Raw genomic sequence first — 16,076 nt, 5'->3', positions numbered from 1 at the left:
TAACCTTTGCCTATCCCCTTAAGTCTAACCTTTGCCTGTCCCCCCTAAGTCTAACCTTTGCCTGTCCCCCTAAGTCTAACCTTTGCCTGTCCCCCTAAGCCTAACCTTTGCCTGTCCCCCTAAGTCTAACCTTTGGCTGTCCCCCTAAGTCTAACCTTTGGCTGTCCCCATAAGTCTAACCTTTGCCTGTCCCCCTAAGTCTTACCTTTACCTGAACCCCTAAGTCTAACCTTTGCCTAAGTCTAACCTTTGCCTGTCCCCCTAAGTCTTACCTTTACCTGAACCCCTAAGTCTAACCTTTGCCTAAGTCTAACCTTTGCCTGTCCCCCTAAGTCTTACCTTTACCTCTCCCCCTAAATCTTACCTTTACCTGTCCCCCAGTGGTGCCAGCAGAGACCTCGTGGTTGGATGAAGAACCAGACCTGCAGCTGTCTGTGGAGGAGCCAGAAGCCTGGAGTATAACAGTGGACAGGAAGGTTGGTGGTCACTACATCAGTCCCCTTAGTCTGTCTTAATCAAGTCATGGTTTTAAACATCAGTCACTTTATCCCATTTCTTGTGGTACTTAATCAAGTCATGGTTTTAAACATCAGTCACTTTATCCCATCTCTTGTGGTACTTAAGTCATGGTTTTATACATCAGTCACTTTTTCCCAACTCTTGTGGTACTTAATCAAGTCATGGTTTTAAACATCAGTCACTTTATCCCATCTCTTGTGGTACTTAATCAAGTGATGTTTTAAACATCAGTCACATTATCCCATCTCTTGTGGTAATTAAGTCATGGTTTTAAACATCAGTCACTTTATCCCATCTCTTGTGGTACTTAAGTCATGGTTTTAAACATCAGTCACTTTATCCCATCTCTTGTGGGACTTAAGTCATGGTTTAAACATCAGTCACTTTATCCCATCTCTTGTGGGACTTAATCAAGTGATGTTTTAAACATCAGTCACTTTATCCCATCTCTTGTGGTACTTCAACCAAGTACAGGGTTGTCCATCACTGATATTACACTAGGGGGGGGGGGGGGGTTACAGGCTTTTGTGATGATGTTGGATGAGTAGTGGGTTAAAAAAATGTGACTTATAGAAAGTAATTTGTGAAAGTAAATTTCAGCAGTCATTTAGCAATTTTAGCAGACTTTTTTGTCAATTGTAATTAAATTGACCAAAGTACCCATTGATGACCCAGCTCAGATAATATTTTAGATAGAAATGTTGTAACTAAATTGTGTTCATTAGATAGGGGGGGGGGGGGGGGGGAAGGTTAAAATGATCAAAGAAAGCTTTAAATAATTTATGTGTGACCCTTAATAGGTTTGTAATCATGTTACCCTACCTCTTTAGCTGTCTAACAAAGTATTAGGTTAAACTATAGGTGGCTTGCTCTGTTTGTCATTTTTAATTCAACCTAATGTCAGTTGTAATTTTTCATCAAACCCCTCTTAACAAAATGTCTATATTTTAACTTTTTTTTTGCTCCTCTAGACACTCAAGAAAATGGGCACAAAGGATATCAAAAGACAGGACACCATATGGGGTAGGTTGCTATATGACAACTATATTTTGTAACCTCAGAGATAAATAATATTTGTAGGGTTAGTAGAAATGTTTGTTTACATTAGGTTTGTTTTGTTATCTGCAGAGTTGATCAACACAGAAAAACAGTATGTCAAAAGGTTAAAGATTATGCAGAAGGTATGTTTTACTTGTGTTGTATTTTATCTTGTGTTTTTTTTTTAGTTCTTTTTTTTTCACTTAAATTTTAAATTGACAAAAATAGTGAACAATGTTTCAGCTAACTTGTGAAAAAAATTTATTAAAAAAATTGTATCTTAGCTCAAAGTATAGCTAGCTTGTATGTCACAATCACAAGTAGTGAAGTTTCCATTTGTTGTAAGTCAGAAGTAGTGAAGTAAGTTTCTGTTAGTTGTATGTCAGAAGTAGTGAAGTTTCCATTTGTCGTATGTCAGTAGTAGTGAAGTTTCTGTCAGAAGTAGTGAAGTTTCTGTTGTCCCCCATGTTGTATGCCAGAAGCTGTGAAGTTGCTGTTGTTTCCCTCAGATATTCACCCACGCCATGCTGCATGACATGAACTTCTCTGTGGACCAAGTGGACAGGCTGTTCCCTAAGCTGGATGAGCTGGTGGAGCTCCACTCTAATTTCCTGAGGGAGCTGCTCAAGAGACAGGCCAAAAATGAAGACCGTTCTATTGATGACATCGGGGATGTTTTAATTAGCCAAGTAAGTTGAAGTTGTCATTGTAGTTTCGGTTGGGTTCTGTTCTGGTTTTATGTAAGTTGTTAATAAAAGGTTTTAGTCCTGTCTTTAGCCTAAAGAAAATAAAAATAATATCAGAACCAACAATCACACAGCTGCTAGTTTTCATTGTAAATCAAAGATTAATAGGTTATATAAATGATGTGTATCAAACATCCAAACCTCACATAGTTGTTATCTTAGTCCCAGTATCTAGGTCTAAGTTTGTCAGCAGGTACTAAAGCCCTACAAGTTTTCTAGAAGAAGCTGTTTCATTTTAAATTTATCTCCATCACACAAATGAAACTAAGTTTGTCAGCAGGCACTAGAGCCCTACAAGTTTTCTAGAAGAAGCTGTTTCATTTTAAATTTATCTCCATCACACCAAGACGTTATGAAGCCTAAACACATAGTCTTGTCCACACTTTGATGATCTAAAAACACATTTTTGTTGACCACACTATGAAATTTAAACCCCTATTGTTGTTCACTGTTTGGTGACCTTTAAACCCCTATTGTCCACAGTTTGGTGACCTTTAAACCCCTTTTGTTGTCCAGTTTGGTGACCTTTAAACCCCTATTGTTGTTCACTGTTTGGTGACCTTTAAACCCCTATTGTCCACAGTTTGGTGACCTTTAAACCCCTATTGCCCACAGTTTGGTGACCTTTAAACCCCTTTTGTTGTCCAGTTTGGTGACCTTTAAACCCCTATTGTTGTTCACTGTTTGGTGACCTTTAAACCCCTATTGTTGTTCACTGTTTGGTGACCTTTAAACCCCTATTGCCCACAGTTTGGTGACCTTTAAACCCCTTTTGTTGTCTACAGTTTGGTGACCTTTAAACTCCTATTGTCCACATTTGGTGACCTTTAAACCCCTATTGTTGTCTACAGTTTGGTGACCTTTAAACCCCTATTGTTGTTCACTGTTTGGTGACCTTTAAACCCCTATTGTTGTTCACAGTTTGGTGACCTTTAAACCCCTATTGTTGTTCACTGTTTGGTGACCTTTAAACCCCTATTGTTGTTCACAGTTTGGTGACCTTTAAACCCCTATTGTTGTTCACAGTTTGGTGACCTTTAAACCCCTATTGTTGTTCACAGTTTGGTGACCATACAGCAGAAAAGATGAAAGCAGTGTATGGAGTGTTCTGCTCTAAACACACAGAAGCAATGCAGCTTTATAAGGAGTTTATCAAAATGGACAGGAAGTTTCAAAACTTTGCCAGGGTCAGTAGGACTTGGTCACAATTTGTTCATCATTTGATTAGTTCCTTATTGCACCATTTTTCACCTAATTGAATGCAGCAAGTGTCTAATGTATTGAATGTGTTTGTCCAGAAATGTACAAATTTGCCAGTGTGTGAGAAGCGCGACATCTCTGATTTCATCCTGGGGGTCACTGTCAGGCTCTCTAAATACCCTATTCTTATAGAGGCCATTCTCAAAGGCACTAAAGGTATTTACTCAACTTTCTTTTCTTATTTTCAAACTAAAATAATGTCATATTTTCAAGTATTATAGTTGATATGTTTGAATAACTATTCAAACTAAAATTATTCTTATATTTTTCTCACAGATAAAAATTACATTCATATTTCCATTGCAGATAAAAAAGATCGAGAAAACTTGTCGCAGGCACTTCTGCTCAGCAAAGATGTTGTACAGTATGTTGATGAGAAGGTGGCGGCCTATGAGAAGTTGATTGACATTCAAAGCAAGCTGGACTCTAGAACCACAATATTTAAAGGGAAAAAGTTCAAGGTCAGTCACCTTGGCAAACTTTACCATAACTTAAAGGGCTGAAAGTTTAAATATAAATTGTTTTATTAAAGTACCAATGGATCATTTGTTATAATTTTTTTTTTTTTCAGAAACAAGATCTGAATGCAGACAACAGAGAGCTGTTGCATTCTGGGAAAATAGGCTGGAAAAGTGCCAGAGGTCGTGTCTATGATGTCCTAGCAGTCGTCCTCACAGATCTGATTTTGTTCCTGCAGAAAAATGAGCAGAAGTACACATTTCTGCTGCAGGACAACAAGGTTAGTCACAGGGGTGGGCTTGTTTCATGCTCACAAGGTTAGTCACAGGGGTGGGCTTGTTTCATGCTCACAAGGTTAGTCACAGGGGTGGGCTTGTTTCATGCTCACAAGGTTAGTCACAGGGGTGGGCTTGTTTCATGCTCACAAGGTTAGTCACAGGGATGGGCTTGTTTCATGCTCACAGTCACAGGGGTGGGCTTGTTTCATGCTCACAGGGTTAGTCACAGGGGTGGGCTTGTTTCATGCTCACAGGGTTAGTCACAGGGGTGGGCTTGTTTCATGCTCACAAGGTTAGTCACAGGGGTGGGCTTGTTTCATGCTCACAGGGTTAGTCACAGGGGTGGGCTTGTTTCATGATCACAAGGTTAGTCACAGGGGTGGGCTTGTTTCATGCTCACAGTCACAGGGGTGGGCTTGTTTCATGCTCACAGGGTTAGTCACAGGGGTGGGCTTGTTTCATGCTCACAAGGTTAGTCACAGGGGTGGGCTTGTTTCATGCTCACAGGGTTAGTCACAGGGGTGGGCTTGTTTCATGCTCACAAGGTTAGTCACAGGGGTGGGCTTGTTTCATGCTCACAGGGTTAGTCACAGGGGTGGGCTTGTTTCATGCTCACAAGGTTAGTCACAGGGGTGGGCTTGTTTCATGCTCACAGTCACAGGGGTGGGCTTGTTTCATGCTCACAAGCTTAGTCACAGGGGTGGGCTTGTTTCATGCTCACAGGGTTAGTCACAGGGGTGGGCTTGTTTCATGCTCACAAGGTTAGTCACAGGGGTGGGCTTGTTTCATGCTCACAGGGTTAGTCACAGGGGTGGGCTTGTTTCATGATCACAAGGTTAGTCACAGGGGTGGGCTTGTTTCATGCTCACAGTCACAGGGGTGGGCTTGTTTCATGCTCACAGGGTTAGTCACAGGGGTGGGCTTGTTTCATGCTCACAGGGTTAGTCACAGGGGTGGGCTTGTTTCATGCTCACAAGGTTAGTCACAGGGGTGGGCTTGTTTCATGCTCACAAGGTTAGTCACAGGGGTGGGCTTGTTTCATGCTCACAAGCTTAGTCACAGGGATGGGCTTGTTTCATGCTCACAAGGTTAGTCACAGGGGTGGGCTTGTTTCATGCTCACAAGGTTAGTCACAGGGGTGGGCTTGTTTCATGCTCACAAGGTTAGTCACAGGGGTGGGCTTGTTTCATGCTCACAAGGTTAGTCACAGGGGTGGGCTTGTTTCATGCTCACAAGGTTAGTCACAGGGGTGGGCTTGTTTCATGCTCACAAGGTTAGTCACAGGGATGGGCTTGTTTCATGCTCACAGGGTTAGTCACAGGGGTGGGCTTGTTTCATGCTCACAAGGTTAGTCACAGGGGTGGGCTTGTTTCATGCTCACAGGGTTAGTCACAGGGGTGGGCTTGTTTCATGATCACAGGGTTAGTCACAGGGGTGGGCTTGTTTCATGCTCACAGTCACAGGGGTGGGCTTGTTTCATGATCACAAGGTTAGTCACAGGGGTGGGCTTGTTTCATGCTCACAGTCACAGGGGTGGGCTTGTTTCATGATCACAAGGTTAGTCACAGGGGTGGGCTTGTTTCACACAATATTGGGGATGCTGTGGTCAAATGGTAGAGTTGCTAACCCAAATGTATCACGGTTTCAAGTCTGTTGGACGTTTTTAGTCCATCCAACTCTGATAGGTACCTGACTCACATTAAGGAAAGTAAAGGTGGCTGCACATAGTACTAACCACACTATCCCTTCATATACCAAGGTCATTGAAATTGATGAACTACTTCATTTGCACAAAGTGTCTTAGGCAGAGCAAGGAAATGATGATGAAGACACAACATTGACTATATTGAATTGTATTGAGTTTTGTAGGTTATTTGCTGTATGAAGTTTTCTGAAAATCTATTGTTTTCCATACATTTTCCTTGATTTAATATTCGAACTGCAATATCATATTCATTATAACTTGTTTATTTTCCCTACAGTCATGTGTCATTCCCCTGTAAAGTCCCTAGTTTAACTTGCTTATTTTCCTTTCAGTCATGTGTCATTCCCCTGTACCGCCTACTTGTCCGTGAGAAGCGTGACGCCAAAGACAGCCTGGGGATCTACATGATCAGCCAGAACCGCAACACCCCTGAGATGTACGAGCTGGTGTGCCAGAGTAAGGCTGAGAGGGAGGACTGGATCAGGATCTTGCAGGACGCCATCAAGCTGTGTCCACCTGACGTGGAGCCGGAGCTGTGGCCAGCCTCCAATCAAGGGGCAATAACCTTGTCTCAGGAGGAAGACAGACGGAGAAAAGACGACCATGCAAACCATGTGAAAGAAATTTTAGGTACAAACTCGCAGCTTATGATTAGCAGGTTTTATACTTAAAAGCATATATTTATAGCTAATAAAGTAAAAAGTACCTCTACTAAAGTGAAGCTTTTGTCGCAACTTTGAATTCTCTGTGTAAAGTAAGACCTAGCTGTATAAACCTTGTATTGTCCTACTAAAGTAAGACCTAGCTGTATAAACTTGAATTCTCTGTGTAAAGTAAGACCTAGCTGTATAAACCTTGTCCTACTAAAGTAAGACCTAGCTGTATAAACCTTGTATTGTCCTACTAAAGTAAGACCTAGCTGTATAAACCTTGTATTGTCCTACTAAAGTAAGACCTAGCTATATAAACCTTGTATTGTCCTACTAAAGTAAGACCTAGCTGTATAAACCTTGTCCTACTAAAGTAAGACCTAGCTGTATAAACCTTGTCCTACTAAAGTAAGACCTAGCTGTATAAACCTTGCATTGCCTCCCCAGAACGTCTGCACCAGAAGGACGAGGTGATCAAAGAATGTTGTGATGAGAAGAACAAGCTGATGCTGGAACTGCTGGAGATGTCCACACCCAAAAATGTGCCAGGATCTGTAAGTGGAAGCTTCTCATGGAAGTCTTGTGTTGATGGTAGCTGGAATAGTCTGTCTTGATGGTAGCTGAAATAGTCTGTCTTGATGGTAGCTGGAATAGTCTGTCTTGATGGTAGCTGGAATAGTCTGTCTTGATGGTAGCTGGAATAGTCTGTCTTGATGGTAGCTGGAATAGTCTGTCTTGATGGTAGCTGGAATAGTCTGTCTTGATGGTAGCTGGAATAGTCTGTATTGATGGTAGCTGGAATAGTCTGTCTTGATGGTAGCTGGAATAGTCTGTCTTGATGGTAGCTGGAATAGTCTGTCTTGATGGTAGCTGGAATAGTCTGTCTTGATGGTTGCTAGAATAGTCTGTCTTGATGGTTGCTGGAATAGTCTGTCTTGATGGTAGCTGGAATAGTCTGTCTTGATGGTAGCTGGAATAGTCTGTCTTGATGGTAGCTGGAATAGTCTGTCTTGATGGTAGCTGGAATAGTCTGTATTGATGGTAGCTGGAATAGTCTGTCTTGATGGTAGCTGGAATAGTCTGTCTTGATGGTAGCTGGAATAGTCTGTCTTGATGGTAGCTGGAATAGTCTGTCTTGATGGTAGCTGGAATAGTCTGTCTTGATGGTAGCTGGAATAGTCTGTCTTGATGGTAGCTGGAATAGTCTGTCTTGATGGTTGCTGGAATAGTCTGTCTTGATGGTTGCTAGAATAGTCTGTCTTGATGGTTGCTGGAATAGTCTGTCTTGATGGTAGCTGGAATAGTCTGTCTTGGTGGAATCTGGAATAGTCTGTCTTGATGGAATCTGATATAGATGTTTTTTTTTATTTCTTGATTCACCTAAATTCAAGTCAAGTAAATTTTTTACTTCCCTGTTTGATAGGAACCAGCCAACCATGCAGTTATCTGACTTAGTGTTTCTCATTTTTCAGAGACCCAGCTCTCAAGAGATCATTACAGGCACAGAGTCCATGGAGATAGTCCAGGCTGCCATGCAGGAAGGTAAGTCTCTCCAGGTCTACTAGCCAGACACTCTCCAGGTCTACTAGCCAGACACTCTCCAGGTGTACTAGCCAGACACTCTCCAGGTCTACTAGCCAGACACTCTCCAGGTGTACTAGCCAGACACTCTCCAGGTGTACTGGCCAGACACTCTCCAGGTCTACTAGCCAGACACTCTCCAGGTCTACTAGCCAGACACTGTCCAGGTGTACTAGCCAGACACTCTCCAGGTGTACTAGCCAGACACTCTCCAGGTGTACTGGCCAGACACTCTCCAGGTCTACTAGCCAGACACTCTCCAGGTGTACTAGCCAGACACTCTCCAGGTGTACTAGCCAGACACTCTCCAGGTCTACTAGCCAGACACTCTCCAGGTCTACTAGCCAGACACTCTCCAGGTGTACTAGCCAGACACTCTCCAGGTCTACTAGCCAGACACTCTCCAGGTGTACTAGCCAGACACTCTCCAGGTGTACTGGCCAGACACTCTCCAGGTGTACTAGCCAGACACTCTCCAGGTGTACTGGCCAGACACTCTCCAGGTGTACTGGCCAGACACTCTCCAGGTCTACTAGCCAGACACTGTCCAGGTGTACTAGCCAGACACTCTCCAGGTGTACTAGCCAGACACTCTCCAGGTCTACTAGCCAGACACTCTCCATGTGTACTAGCCAGACACTCTCCAGGTGTACTGGCCAGACACTCTCCAGGTGTACTAGCCAGACACTCTCCAGGTGTACTGGCCAGACACTCTCCAGGTGTACTGGCCAGACACTCTCCAGGTCTACTAGCCAGACACTGTCCAGGTGTACTAGCCAGACACTGTCCAGGTGTACTAGCCAGACACTCTCCAGGTGTACTGGCCAGACACTCTCCAGGTGTACTGGCCAGACACTCTCCAGGTCTACTAGCCAGACACTCTCCAGGTGTACTAGCCAGACACTCTCCAGGTGTACTAGCCAGACACTCTCCAGGTCTACTAGCCAGACACTCTCCAGGTCTACTGGCCAGACACTCTCCAGGTGTACTAGCCAGACACTCTCCAGGTGTACTGGCCAGACACTCTCCAGGTGTACTGGCCAGACACTCTCCAGGTCTACTAGCCAGACACTCTCCAGGTGTACTAGCCAGACACTCTCCAGGTCTACTAGCCAGACACTCTCCAGGTGTACTAGCCAGACACTCTCCAGGTCTACTAGCCAGACACTCTCCAGGTGTACTAGCCAGACACTCTCCAGGTGTACTAGCCAGACACTCTCCAGGTGTGCTAGACAGACACTCTCCAGGTGTACTAGCCAGACACTCTCCAGGTGTACTGGCCAGACACTCTCCAGGTCTACTAGCCAGACACTGTCCAGGTGTACTAGCCAGACACTCTCCAGGTCTACTAGCCAGACCCTCTCTTATACTAATACCTGGAGAAACTTGCTATCTTCTCTAAATAACTTTTACATACCTTCAGGTGTGGGGATTGGATTTTACTAATGAACAAAGTCTGATAAGAAAAAAAAAAGTCATAGAAAATAACTTATTTGATTACAAACCTGGTGAAGTGATTTAAAATGCAACAAATGTATTCTCAGGCTTAAGGTTGAGGGTTAGGATACTACTAATGTCTTGACTGAGGGTTAGGATGCTACTAATGTCTTGACATGCCTGTGGTGCAGGGGCTGGCTAACCCAATTGTTCCCTTCTCTGAACAGCATCTCGCCTGACCACCATCCTCCAGGGCTCGGGGACGCAGCTCAGTCGTAGCGTCAGCAGCGTGGGTGAGCACCACAGCAACACTTTTGTTGCCACGCCAGTTCCCAAGCGGGCGGAAACTTTTGCAGGTTTTGACAGCAACCACGACTCACCAAAATGTAGGCGGCCATATTGTTGCCCTAATTACATGTTGTTTAGCTCTCCCCTTCATTTTTGTTTTATTTCATTTTAATCACTAGCTCTTTTTTTACTAATCCATGTACATTTTACCCAGTTATACATTCACTAGTGTGTACTAATTCATGTACATTTCAACCAGTTATACATTCACTTGTGTGTACTAATTCATGTACATTTTACCCACTAACCTATTCGCTTGTTTTCCTCTAATTTATAATTTTATTCTGGGTTTGTTCACTAACTCTCCTCAACTATTATTTCATTACCAATTCACTGCTAGATCTTAACCAATACAAATGTTTAAAAAGTAGTTTACTTGTATAGCTATTGTGTTCATAAAGCTTCTGTTTAGATGTATTTTCTCTGAGTTTTATTATGAACTTACATAAATCATTGCATAGATTTCCCTTTTATTGTGAATCAATGTTTATGTTTGAATTATTCAATTGATATTAAATATTAATAAAATTGTTAATTAGAGACGAATTCAATGTTTTGTATGGTTTCAGTGAGTACCATGAAACAGAGGTACATTGGCATTGGTGGTGAGCTAGGGGAGGGGAGATCACCCAGTATGTTGAGTCTTGATCAACAAGAGGGCGACACAAGTCTAACTGATATCCCAGAAGGCTCTCCTACTGTAAATGTAATTCACTCATTTTATCATCTATTATGCCAGGATTATTACTTTTTAAGTTTCCATATACCACAATACAGATCACATAAATATTATTGCTTAAACCATGTAGTAGAGAAAGGTCTGCTGATGCCATTTTTTTTTTTAATTTGTCACATCTTCACCTGCCTCTTCAATGTCTGTTAAACTTTAAAAAAAATTCTTTGCAATTTAAAAATGTTTTTATCTTTTAACACCATCAGTTTTAGATTTTTTTACCTTAAAGACTTCTAGCCAAACTTGCATTCCAAACTTGATGTGTCTTGTTCCACAGGAAGCTGGTCTTTCCGAAACCAAACAAGCCACAGCCCCACCCTCTCACCACACAGCCTCACCCCTGCAGCATGCTGGACACGCCCACCTCTGGGAGGAGCAGGTCAGTTCTGACCGGTCAAGTGATAGAGGATCTCTGGGGGAACTATCAGCAGCATCCGTCTCCTCACTGGTCCCTTCTCCCTCCAACCATGAGCAGATGACGTCCATCCTGAACCTGGTCCATTACCTAAATGCCCTGATGGTAGGTCACACCAGTGGAACTTTCAGTAAACAGTTGGATTTTATTATGTGAAATGCTACATTTTATTTGTAAACAACATTTCAATCACATAAAATCCTACATTAAATTTTTAAACAATATTTCAACCACATAAAATGCTACATTTAACTTTTATTACAAAAAATTCTACATTTATCTTCTAAACAACAATATTTGAACCATATGAAACATTGAGCTACATTTAACTTTATAACAAAAATTTTTGAGCTACATGAAATGTTGCATTTAACTTTATAGCTACAACACTTGAACAACAAAAATGTTGCATTTTTAACTCTATAGCAACAATATTTAAACCACATGAAATACTGTATTTAACTTGATCTTGAAGTAATTGTTTTTGTATTTTGTTTAGAATTTTACTGCCAAACAGAACACCAGGGTTGAAAGTTTATGATCTTGAATTAATTGTGTTTCCCTATTTTGTTTAGAATTTGACCGCCAAACAGAACACCAGTGTTGAAAGTTTATGATCTTGAAGTAATTGTGTTTTCCTATTTTGTTTAGAATTTGACTGCCAAACAGAACACCAGGGTTGAAAGTTTAAGGGCAGAACTTGCTGAGGCCAAGGAAGAAATAGCCAAGTTGTCAGCAGAGATGCAGCAAGGTCGCAGGTCAGTGTATCGCCATGACCAGCTGGAGGAGCTGAGGAACATCCAGGAGAACATCAGCAGAGAGAGGCAGGAGTGGGAGAGGACAAAACTACAGGACAGGGCTCTCCTGGAGCAGGAGAGGGAGAGGCTGGATAGTGAGAGGAGAGATCTAGAGAGAGAAAAGGTAGGATCAGCTTGTTGCTTTAGTTATGGTCAGGTTTGTTGTTGGTTTAGTTATGGCAGGATTATCTTCAAGTCTCTGTTGTTAGCTATTAGGCTATGGTAAGATTATATTATCTTCAATTAAGTTACTGTGTTATTTTTGGTTCAGTTAAAGAATGATTGCTATTTAAGATTTAATTTTATTATAAGTACATTTTAAAATTTCTTCCAGTCTGAGATTCGGAATCGTAAAGAGGAGCTGAAACGAGAGAAGGCAGCACTGCAGCATCAGATTGACATGATGAAGCAGCCTGACTACCTGCTGGTGAACCATGAGCATGGTGCCAAAGAAGATCCAGCAAACACAGGTCTGCAGCAGAGGCCAGCGGTACACCGGCGATCTGCCTCTGCTGATTTTTATAACACGGTTGTTGCCAACGATGTTCAAAATCTAGAAAACTTTGTCCCCGGAGACGGGAGGGGCCTGGGTAGACAGACCAGGTTCTCTGTGGGAAGTGCAAGTTTAAGTGCCAGCACCAAACAGCTGAGGCAGCCAGATCTGAACCCGGCTGCCAGTCTTGGGGTCAGCGCCAAGCAACTCCGCCTGCCTGACCACCTACTAAGTGCACGAAATGAACAAAGAATAGGGTCGGCAAATGTCCAGCAGCTGCCCAGAAAACTGGCAGAGTCCAGCCAGCACCACGGGATGTCTTCTTCTTCTCTGGGCGCTGGCGGGCAACAGACACACCCAGTTCGAGCTGGCTCGACTTCAATCAACCGCACGCAGTCCATATCAACGCCATCCAGTGCTGCGCTGGCGCAACAGTTAGAGAAAAATTCCAGAACTCCATCCAACCTTGCTTTAGTTATGAAATTAGCTGACCCAAAAGCTAAGCCTGGTCCAGCTGGTCATCCACTGCCCCCATCCAACAAACCCCCAGCCCCCCAGCCCACTGGATTACCCATGGCAAAAGGTGGAGCAGGATCTGATGGTACATTCTATTGTTAGCACAGAAGTAAGTAGCCTCAAGCTTCTCTAATGGGTCACTCATATCACCTTTACTACTAGTTGGATGTTTAAAAATTACAATTTTATTTATAGCTCACTTAATGTTCTTTAAAAAAATGTATCCAGTTAATTAAGGACTTTAACAAGATTAATAAATTGTTTTTAAAAAGTTGTGTTGCTTTTGAAGCAATTTAGTTGTGCCAGGACATCCATGGCCTGTATTAATATGTTCAGCTGTAGATGTAAAATATGATTAGTTTTAATGTATTGAGTGGTTTAAAAGTAGGTTGTAATTTTTGTACCGTGACACTCAATGCTTTGATGTGAAGTACTGTGATTTGATTGACTTTACTTTTTGTTAGTGACACTCAATGCTTTGATGTGGAGTCCTCTGATTTGATTGACTTTACTTTTTGTTACATCAGATGTTGACACAGAAGTGCTGTGGATGTGACACAAGGACTGGACTGATGATGTGTCTATACTCAAAATAATTGTGTTAGGTGGAAAATTTAACTGTATAAATTCTTCTCAATGACTTAGTTCCTACCATTGCATAATTTACCTAGAGTGGGATGGTTAGATGTACTACTATAAAAACTGAATTTAATGTATCTATTAGCATCATTTGCAGTGTACATACATTTTATTTAAATATGTAAGTAAATATTTGTTTTATCAAATTTTGGGGTCTAGTTTTTAACTTGGTTTAAAAAAAAACAAGAAAAAAAGTGTAGCATGTACTAGGATACATGAAATTTTGTAGTGTGATGTCACTTGTAAACATGGATGGACTTTATTGATATTTATATAGCTATGATATTTGTGCTATTTTAAACTGCATTTAGCTCATTATAACAGTGCCATATATATACTCTATAATTTTAGCCTATCAGTGGAGCAACTTTTTGATTTGTTATGATGTGGGTTTGTTGCTGTTTGGTTGCATGCTATCAAAACATTTGATCTGAAGATAAAAAATATGAATAAACTATTTTTTTTTCTCTTATGAAAGAGGAAATGTAAAAATTAATTGCTTAGGTTTGTTAAGCTTCTTATACTATCCATTGTGCTTAGTACTTTTGTACTGCTGTGCTGAATATACTATACTAATGTCAGGGTGGTCACATGACCAGTAGGCTGGACATGGTGACAGGACATTGGCAACACCTGGCCAGTCAGGTGTACAAAGGTCATGACCTGCAGGGTACAAAGGTCACAAGCACTTGATCACTGAAGTAACTTGAAAATGTAACAGATCAGTGAGCTAACCCAGCCCTACAATGAAATGTTTGTCAATAAAAATCAACTGTTGTAGATCTAGCTATGTTTAGCACTGTAGTCCAGTTGTTGTGACCTTCACCTTGAGAAGGTTGTTGTGGTTCTACATAAAAGCCTTACCTGTTGACCTACCTGTGCAACATAACGTCTATGTCAGTAGCTAGGTGCCCTCCCTGCACACATCCCATCCCTTGCCAGTGTCTAAGTCAGAATGGCTTTCTTCTTGTCTCACAACACAATCTCCAGCCACAGGGCATTCAGGCCAATGGTACCTGGCCAGTGGCTGGGTCTGTTGTCACGTTGGCCAATGGTACCTGGCCAGTGGCTGGGTCTGTTGTTGCCACGTGGGCCAATGGTGCCTGGCCAGTGACTGGCCCTGTCAAACTTTGGTGTATATGGCATTATAACTGAGATTATTTTTCTCTCCCTCAGTTTTCTGTTTGTGTTAAAATAGGTTGTAGTGATCCAACTGTGTGTCGTCTAAACATGGGTCAGTATAGCCAAAGTGATCCAAATATAGCCAAGTTGTGATTGTCTTGTGCCTTGTACTAACTTATTATCAGATCTTTAAAGTGCGACACTCAACTCGTGCAGTTCGCTAGGAGACTGAACGTCATTTACCAAAAAATAGAGTCTTGTATACAGCGGAGATGCCAGATTAAAGCTGGCCTCTTCTATTGAATGGCATTCCTCTGGTCTAATCACGGTTATCTCCCTGCCCTTCATTGTTACCTCCCCTGCCCAATCATATGCACACACTTGACTAAGTTCCTGTACCACGAACTTTGATGTTTTCATAAGAAAAAAATCAATAAATTTTCATGAACACAATTCTCGTTTGTTTGTTTTCTAAGTGTGTTTATTTCACAAATGTGTGTGTTGGCTGTAAGGTAATCTATGCCGGAAGCTAACACGTTCTTGTGTTTGCTGTATTATGCCACGTTCTTGTGTTAGCTGTATGTCACGTGCTTGTGTTAGCTGTATGTCACGTGCTTGTGTTAGCTGTATTGACGTTTTGAGCATGATGGAAACAAGAATAACAAGAAAATTCGGGTATTTCGTTTGTATCTCCAAATGTGGGGCCAGCATAACTTTAGAACCCTCCAAACAGCATGCTATGGTTTCCTCGGTTGTTTTGATGTACGGTGTGAATAAAGTCAAAACGATAACCTGTAGCAAGTTTGGAAGTAAATGTGTACTCTGGCGCACAACAGTCGTGTTTGGGAAACACGGATTGATATTTTACTGCTGAAGACTACATCGCACCTGCTGTTTGTTTATGTCGTGTCTGTAGGTAGGCCATCATAGAAAAACTGGGATACGGGGTACAGAAAATATTGTGTTAGTTAAGGCGACACTAGAATTAGATCTATAGCGAGGGACGGTGGGCTACTTCAAGTGATAGGAAACTTGGATACACAATCTTAATGTTTTTACTGGTCGCAATAGATATTTATTTCTTTATAAACACGTAGTTCTTTAACATTGAATGTGTATTGCATTCCTGCCGGTTTTACACGTTTTTTAAAGAAATATTTTAGATCTAGATCTCTATATTTATTAGGCAGTTTGATGAAAAAAAAAATTTTTTAAAGTATCAGTAATAGCTAGGAAAATGGTAAACTAAGTCAATTTAGTTGAATTTAGCATATATAAACTTTCTGTGCAAAGTCATTATGACTGAAAAAAATTCCAAAGTCAGGGGTCCGTGTGGCATA

The 16,076-nt window shown here is 41.7% G+C and overlaps 1 protein-coding gene across 10 annotated transcripts in view; it reads left to right on the top strand.

The window, feature by feature from the left end:
* The window catches only part of LOC131955304 (rho guanine nucleotide exchange factor 28), a 111,183-nt gene extending 95,994 nt beyond the window's left edge, over window positions 1-15,189 (top strand). For 8 of the 10 annotated variants that reach the window (XM_059319376.1, XM_059319378.1, XM_059319377.1 and 5 more), the window contains 17 exons: window positions 382-476; window positions 1,491-1,542; window positions 1,648-1,700; window positions 2,067-2,246; window positions 3,365-3,490; window positions 3,602-3,719; window positions 3,870-4,024; window positions 4,135-4,302; window positions 6,338-6,635; window positions 7,103-7,209; window positions 8,128-8,197; window positions 9,901-10,059; window positions 10,591-10,727; window positions 11,032-11,274; window positions 11,821-12,090; window positions 12,301-13,084; window positions 13,503-15,189. In XM_059319376.1, the coding sequence (XP_059175359.1) occupies window positions 382-476; window positions 1,491-1,542; window positions 1,648-1,700; window positions 2,067-2,246; window positions 3,365-3,490; window positions 3,602-3,719; window positions 3,870-4,024; window positions 4,135-4,302; window positions 6,338-6,635; window positions 7,103-7,209; window positions 8,128-8,197; window positions 9,901-10,059; window positions 10,591-10,727; window positions 11,032-11,274; window positions 11,821-12,090; window positions 12,301-13,077 (3,008 nt within the window). In that variant the 3' untranslated portion in view covers window positions 13,078-13,084; window positions 13,503-15,189. The remainder of the gene's footprint in view (window positions 1-381; window positions 477-1,490; window positions 1,543-1,647; window positions 1,701-2,066; window positions 2,247-3,364; window positions 3,491-3,601; window positions 3,720-3,869; window positions 4,025-4,134; window positions 4,303-6,337; window positions 6,636-7,102; window positions 7,210-8,127; window positions 8,198-9,900; window positions 10,060-10,590; window positions 10,728-11,031; window positions 11,275-11,820; window positions 12,091-12,300; window positions 13,085-13,502) is intronic. The other 2 variants (XM_059319380.1, XM_059319379.1) reach the window with 2 other exon arrangements.
* Window positions 15,190-16,076: the final 887 nt, after the last annotated feature.

Source organism: Physella acuta, unplaced genomic scaffold (assembly GCF_028476545.2).
Source record: "Physella acuta isolate Inbredline_101_S28 unplaced genomic scaffold, ASM2847654v3 ptg001063l, whole genome shotgun sequence".
NCBI lineage: Eukaryota > Metazoa > Mollusca > Gastropoda > Physidae > Physella > Physella acuta.
This window is presented reverse-complemented; position numbering and strand designations above follow the sequence as displayed.